Raw genomic sequence first — 7,244 nt, 5'->3', positions numbered from 1 at the left:
GTCAATGGGGAGGGGGCGGGCTATATACTTTCACAATAAAGATTTTTAAAAACACAGGAAAAGAACAAAAGAAAGAAAAAGGAAGGAAGGAAGAAAGGAAGGAAGGAAGAAAGGAAGGAAGGAAGGAAGAAAGAAAGAAAGAAAGAAAGAGGAAACATAGGTATCCCTGAGTTCAGCCAGAGACTTTTTTGGGTTTCTGTGCTTCTCTGTAGAATTTGGAATTGTTTTTAGAGTACAGTAAGGAAATAAAAAACACAAGTTCCACCGGAAGAAGTGCTTTAATAAGAACGTTTATTGTCCCTGCCTGGGTTGCTAGCATAGCTTGTGAAGTGAGAACACCGCTGCAGTAAAAACGGGGCGCGCCGGCCCTGCTCCTCCCCTTCAGGCAGACGGGATGGACGGACGGGCGGACGGACGGGCGGACGGGAGGCGCCTCACCCTACGGGCTGCCCACCAGGGCGGTGGTGGAGTAGGAGTAGGGGCTGAGCAGCGCCGCGATCGTGTAGCGCCGCGGGCCCGAGTCGTTGGCCGTGAACACCACCTGCGGGAGAGAGAGGCACGCGTTTCCAGCAGCCCCGCCGCGGGCCCAGCGCCCACGTGGACAAGGACTTCCAGGCACCAGCGTTCCCTGGAGCAGCTGGAGCAAAGCAAACGTCCCAGTACGTCCTCACTCACCGCCCCCCGCCCCCCGCCTGTGCAGGGGCCTGTGCAGCCCTCAGAGGGGGCCCTCTCAGCTGCTGCTTATGCAAATTTAGCTGACATGACAGTCACGTGGACCTGCCGCCCGAGGCAATCCCAGAATGCCCAGCGGCTCTCCCAGAGTGCCCAGCGGCTCTCCCAGAATACCCACCGCTCTCCCCGCCCGCTTTGGGAAGAGTAGGGGAGAGAATGCCGGAAGGCGCTCCGTGGCCGTGGCCGTGGCCGAGGCCTGCAGACTCGGGAGCCCTTGTGGGGCTGGCTGGACGGGACGCGCTCGGCTCACAGGTAGGCGCCCCGGCCCTGACTGGGGTGCTCGCTCCAAGTGCGCGCGCCGGACCCGGCAGCGGGCACACCTGCGGGCGGCGGAGACCCCGGTGCTGGGGCAGTTCGGGGCCTGGGCTGAGGAGAAGGGCGAGAATTTGGGTTCAGGAGCCAGAGGACGGCGAGGAGGCGTTTTGTTTTATTTATTTCGTGCACAGGCCCTGGATTGAGCTTTGGTCACACCCTGGAAAAACGTTTTGTTCCAAATGTGGAGAAAGGAAATCTTGGTTACTTGGGGGCAGGAGAAAAAAAGATGTGATTGAACCACATCAAAACCAAAAATAGCATCAGGGAAAGGCGGGTGAGAGTCGCTAAGACTCTCTCTGAAGGAGAAAGGGCGGGCAGTCCCTGAACGCCAAGTGTCTGGAATCAAATTAGAAAAACCTTTTCTTTGTGGGGGAGGGCTGTTTGTACATCAACTTTTATTTTTAATAAAAAAACCTTTATTGTTGAAAGTACTACAGATGTCCCCTTTACTTCCCCACTGACCCCTTCTAGCCCACATCCTTGGCTCCCTACCCCCATCCCAGGTAGGCACACGTCTTCTCTCTTAGAGTGACATGGGCCTCCATTCCCATTTAATTCTTTCTAAAAATTGTAACGGGCATGATTTTTGCTCAGAATTCCATGAAATGAAGAGGACAGATAGCGCCGGAGGAAATTCCTAACTTTCCCGTCTAAGAAGGCCCGTGTGGTTGGCCAAGGGTCTGGGGTTGGCCGAGGTGGAGGTGGCCGGCGCTGAAGGACAGCGGTGCTGGGAGAGGTCCTTACCCGAAGGAGCTGGCGGGAAAGGAACTCCCCGCCGCCCACGGAAGTGGGGCTCACGCGTGACTACTCGCTCTCTCGTTCCCTATATCCGTTCAGGATCAAGGGGCTCGTGGTCCTGCCTAACACGTTCCAAGGGCAGAGGTGTGTTTTCTCGTTTGCATCTCTAGCAGAGTGCTCAACGCATAGGTTTTTATTTTTAAGTGTTTGTTGGTTGAATATTAAAGCGGTGAAGAGTGGTCTAATGAATAGAAGCAACGTCGTGAGTAGCACGGAACCAGGAGGCTGAGATCTAGGGCAGACAAGGGTCGCAGGGAGGCGGGTCCGGTGCTCCAGGGTAGGGCCCGAGACTCTAGGGCAGGGGTGGGCAAACTTTTTGACTCAGGGCCACAATGGGTTCTTAAACTGGACCGGAGGGCCGGAACAAAAGCATGGATGGAGTGTTTGTGTGAACTAATATAAATTCAAAGTAAACATCATTACATAAAAGGGTATGGGGTTTTTTTTTAGTTTTTTTTTTTTTAGTTTTATTCATTTCAAATGGGCCGGATCCGGCCCGCGGGCTGTAGTTTGCCCACGGCTGCTCTAGGGACATGTGTCTGTGGTGGGCACCATTTAACCTGCACCCGACTGCGACCAGCGCCGGGGCTTGCTGCCTGGCTGAGAAGTAGCCAGAGACATGCTTGTTGGCAGATGGGGTTACCTTCCTCACTTGTGGGCTCCGGGTGTCAAACAAGCCCCTAGTTTCCTTGGCAACACTGTCTACTAAAAGAACCCTTGTATGTCTTTGGAAAGTCTCATCCATGACTAAGCCAGAGAGAATGGTTCCCTTTCATGCCGAGCTAATTTTGGTGCATTAGTTGATCTTTAACTCTGAGCACCATGTGTGGATTCTATTTCCACGGCAGCCATCTGTTTTCAATGACTTAAGAGATTGCAGACGAGGGGGAGGCAGAGAGAGGGGCCCATGGATAACGCTGAGGTTCCTAGTACCTCCTGAGTAGAGGACTAGAGTGTGCACCCGGGGTTACAAATGTGGTATTCCTCTTCTTATTCTTATTAGCTTGGCTTCTTATAGGAGGAAAGCCGAGGCACACCTGAGTCTAAATTCAGCGTGGGCCCTGTTGGTAAATATTACTATTTCTCCCCTTACCAGCCCTGTGACCTTTGACAAGTTAATTAACTTCCCTGAGCCTTGTTTTCTTCATCTGTACAATGGGCATAAAAATAGGACTGACTCCAGTGGGTGGTTTATGAAGGTTAAATAGATTAAATACAGAAAATGCAGCAGTGTCCGGCATGTGATAGATGATGAATGTTTTCTATTGTGTTGCTCTTATTATTTTGAATTTACCATCTCTATGTGCATTGTCTCAAAAACACTTATCCAAACCTCTGGGTTTCAGATGTGTTTTGGAATGAAGAACGTTCCAGGTTTTAGAGAAGTAAAATAATACATCTATCTTTTGTTACAAAACAGCCTAAGTGACCTGGAGGGCTGCCCAGTCATTCAACATATTAATATTTCTCCAGCAAACAAACAAGTATTCATATTCAGTAGAATGAATGAAGACTATAAAGAGCATTGCGTAAGTTCAGGTCATGTCACTAAATGAGTTTTCACCTAACTCAGTGAGAAAGTTTGCTTTTCAGGGTTTGTGGATTTCTGGTTGTAAAAATGAGAAAGGGAACCTGGGACATGTCAATGCCATTTTTCTGGTATGCATTTCCAGGGGTCAGACAGTGCAAAATGTGCATTTCCGGGGATTAGAAACAACCACCACGAAATCAAAATCAAAAACACCTCCAGTGTCTGCACACTCACCTCTACATGTTCATGGAACGGGGAGATGCCTAGCTCCTTCCAGTAGGCTTTGGTGTCTAATTCCACTTTGTATATCCCTTCCACAAACTTCTCAGGAGTTGTGAGCCCATGGAGCTCTCCAAATTCACTTGTTTTCCTAAAAGGGGCAAAGGTCCAGGCTAAGTTAGGCTTTAAGGGCAAGGTGACACCACACACACACACACACACACACACACACACACACATACACACACACACACGCAGGAACAGTCTGTGTATGTGAACATCTATTTTCTCAACCAGGTCAGGATAGAGAAGATTCTACTGTCTGAAATTCACCGACAGGAAATTTGTCAGAAATGTTTCTAAAAGCTCATCATAGGTGTTTTCTTCTTAGGAGAACAAGATAGAAGTATAATGTTTCACCTGAAAAAGAGTCGTCACCATACAGGGTTGGTGTTTGGGTAAAGCTTCATGACAACCAAGTGGCCCTAAGTCACTCTGACTCCCGTTCCCCATGACACCAGGGTTTCACGCGTGATATGAGGGTCTTTAGAGGTGGTATCATTTGTACACATAGTGGAACCCCAAAATACAATGAGAAACCTGTGTCTGACTTTACATTGTTTATACATGTAATCTCTTTGGTAACTCTTTGCCAATAACAAATACTAGGCAACTCCTTTTAACTCTTTTAAAATTAGGCAACCTCTATTTCCATACAAATTCTAACTCAGTAGCTGTTGTTGTCGTCCATCATTTTGCAAAAACTAAGACAGATAAAATGGAAAGTATCTTTACTGCCTCTGATCTTTGCCCTCCCACCATTCTTTTTTTCCAGGAAGTAAGTCTTTCAGTATGCCCCCTTTTTTTGTCTTGTCATAAGAAAAAAGATTCACACGGACATCTGAATATCCATTCTATCTCTTGCTTAGAATACTCTCTTAGCTGCTTTCCACATCACGCTTGGCATTTTTTTTATAAATGTAAATGAATTAAGAAATAAAAACTCAATTGGAACCACACCAAAGAAAATGGCCTAGCCAGTGATGGGTAAAGAATCATAATGTGGTCCTTGGATTCACTTAAGACCCACAGGAACTTGCCTCCCTGGAGACAGAAGCACTTAGCAGGATTACTTTCTTGGGAGGGTCCTTTCTTTCAATTAGCTGATGGAGGGTCACGAATATGCACTTAAAAAAAAGCCTTGCCGGTGGAGGTGGAAAAACTCCCTAACAATTGTGAAGTGGTCGATGAAGGTCATTTTGCCCCTGGCCTGTGGCTGGGCTTTGCATGATGTCTGTCTGTCTGTCTTCTGTCTCTCTCTCTCTCTCTCTTTCTCTGTCTCTCTGTCTCTCTGTCTCTCTCTCTCTTCTGGGCCCTTTCTTACTGAGCCGGACAGCCCCCAGCCTTGAGCAGGCGCTAGCGAGTGCCTTTGCTAGCGAAGGCCCTGGGTTCTGGGTGATCCAGTAAGGTACAGACAGGCGCCTGGTCACCCTGCCCCTCAGTTCCTTTCCTCATTAATAAACAAACATGCATTGTATGTCTTCCCTGCTATTCCAGGACAAGGACTCAGCTGGAGTTATGTCCGGGCACCAAGGAAACCCCTGAAGTTCCATGTGCACTTTTGCACATGTGTATATATGTGTATTTTCTTGGCACGGAATCTCTCGTTTTCATCACCTTCTTAAAGTGATCTGTGCCCCTAAGGGGGGTGGAGCAGGTGGTGGGCCCCTTCTTCCCACTGTCGGCCCTCAGTGCTGCTCAGGCTCCTGCTCACCCCCAGCTACGCAAAGCCAGGGAGGGCACCCTTCTCAGGCCCCTTGACCTCTGCCCGAAGTGTCAGTCTGTTTGTAGATTCTTAAGCGGATGATGTGGTCCCCCCTCGCCAACCCGAGGCAGACGAATGGGAAGATAAACCAAAGCCCATGTCTGGGCGTGTGGGCAGCTTACCCCTCGGCGAAGGGCTCCCAGGCCCCGTCAGCAGCCTTCTTGAACACCTTCACGGCTACATTGACAGCAGGGCTGCCTCGGACGGCATCCAGGACCTTGACCATCAGGGGACACTTGGACTCGCCCTGGGCATGGAGGGGACAAGTGAGAAGTCAGCAGAACTGTCAGGAATGAGAAGCTCTGTTCCTCCCGGTGCTGGGAATCTGGAATGAGGCAGGTGGTACATGCTGATGCCATTCCGGCAGCACACGCGTGACAGTGAGCTTCCCCGACTCAGTGGAACACAGACAATCCAAAGCAAGGACGGTGTCTGCCGCCAGACACGCTGCAGTTCGGTGGGGGCGTGCCTGATGCATTTCAGGGGCGCACGCAGGCCCCTCAGCACAGGTGCTTTGTTAAGCCTCATCATTTGAGTGGAATTACTGAAAAGATGTCATGTGCCATCGAGCCAAGGCGTTTTCCCTGAGAGCATTTTAGCCAGTTGCTGCAGTAAATCCCTCTTACCAGTTGCAGATTAATGTCCGGCTACCTCACGATTGGATAGTATTAGCTCATTCTTCTACAGGAATTAAGAACTACATATCTGATTAGAACGCTGTCTCCAAGCCTTTCACAGATTAACCAATACATGCATTTAGATTAGCTAAAGGGAAAACACTTTATAAGAGGATGTGTTTCTAAAAATTCAATATTAATAGCTTCATGAACAATCTGTCTTTCTTTCTACCATCTGCCTGGGGAAACTGAGGCCCCAGGCATGGCAACCCCAATGCACCGGAGCTGGAGAGGAGAGCGCCCAGAAGCCAAGCCCCCGTTCAGTGAGCTCTGCAGAGCTCCATCCTTTTTGAAGTTGGAATCAGTAATGTTTAAAAATAGATTCCGGTACCCTGGTCCTCGGAACAAAAGCCGATGGCGAAGCTGGAAGCAGTGGCTTCTTCACCTAGCGTACATGGGAGATGCACGCAAGGGACTCAGAGACACTCACCAAAGGCCCGGCCTCCGCCACGAACACCAGTCCCGCCAGGCAGAGGAGCAGGAGACGGAGGGCAGCCATCCTGGCAAGAACCATGGGCCTCTGTGCGGGTCGCTGCAAGCCTGAGGCTTTTATACCCTCCTCCCCCGGGCCAGGCCGCTGATCCCTGCCCACCTGACCCCCAAACTGCTGATTCTGATTATTGACTTAGTCAACAAAGGGAGAATAAGTAACTCACTCAAATATGAACCTTGTCTAGAGAGATTAGAGCATTGGAACATAACTATGAAATATTGTTAACGGCTCATGTGACCAGCTGGGCGTCCCAAAACAAAACAGCCAGAACAACACAGAAATATTCTGCTCCCTCCTTGGCTGAATGATGTGACATTCTTGGTATTTTTCCCCTCCTTTACCTATTTCTATGCATGTTTTTCATTTTCTACACATTTTATCTTTAATTTTAGACGATAGATGCAAGTTGTAATACTTACTTTCACACCAAATGACTTTTGCTGCACAGGATTAACTATAGTGCATTAGAAAACATGTCTACGAGTCAGCAAGAAAAAGTCCTTGGCAGTGCTTACATTTTTAAAAGTCTCTTTTAGCCAAATTAAGTTATTTGGAAGTTTTTTTTCAGTCAGCAATTTCTCCACAGTTTTGTTGTTCCTCGCAGACAAGGCTCATGCCAGCCGGAAGAATAATGCCACACTCCAAACTGGCACT

At 49.0% G+C, this 7,244-nt stretch overlaps 1 protein-coding gene across 1 annotated transcript; it reads right to left on the bottom strand.

Annotated features, from left to right (window-relative positions):
• Window positions 1-270: 270 nt before the first annotated feature.
• TTR (transthyretin) lies at window positions 271-6,635 on the bottom strand. The gene is made up of 4 exons (XM_006766370.2): window positions 6,528-6,635; window positions 5,543-5,667; window positions 3,611-3,746; window positions 271-541 (listed from the first exon to the last, which is right to left on the bottom strand). Exons 1-4 carry the CDS (start codon window positions 6,609-6,611, stop codon window positions 440-442), a joined length of 447 nt encoding a protein of 148 aa, XP_006766433.1. The 5' UTR covers window positions 6,612-6,635; the 3' UTR covers window positions 271-439.
• Between the last annotated feature and the right edge of the window lie 609 nt (window positions 6,636-7,244).

Source organism: Myotis davidii, unplaced genomic scaffold (assembly GCF_000327345.1).
Source record: "Myotis davidii unplaced genomic scaffold, ASM32734v1 scaffold520, whole genome shotgun sequence".
In the NCBI taxonomy this organism is placed as follows: Eukaryota; Metazoa; Chordata; class Mammalia; order Chiroptera; family Vespertilionidae; genus Myotis; species Myotis davidii.
The sequence above is the reverse complement of the archived record's forward strand: the minus strand, read 5'-3'. Positions and strand labels throughout refer to the sequence as shown.

Excerpts from the sequence above, each read along its gene's own strand:
- TTR (XM_006766370.2), bottom strand. The coding sequence starts at position 6,611 with ATGGTTCTTGCCAGGATGGCTGCCCTCCGTCTCCTGCTCCTCTGCCTG. Across the intron at positions 3,747-5,542 it reads TGGGAGCCCTTCGCCGAGGG|GAAAACAAGTGAATTTGGAG; the intron begins GTAAGCTGCCCA and ends TGCCCCTTTTAG. Across the intron at positions 542-3,610 it reads CGTTCCATGAACATGTAGAG|GTGGTGTTCACGGCCAACGA; the intron begins GTGAGTGTGCAG and ends TCTCTCCCGCAG.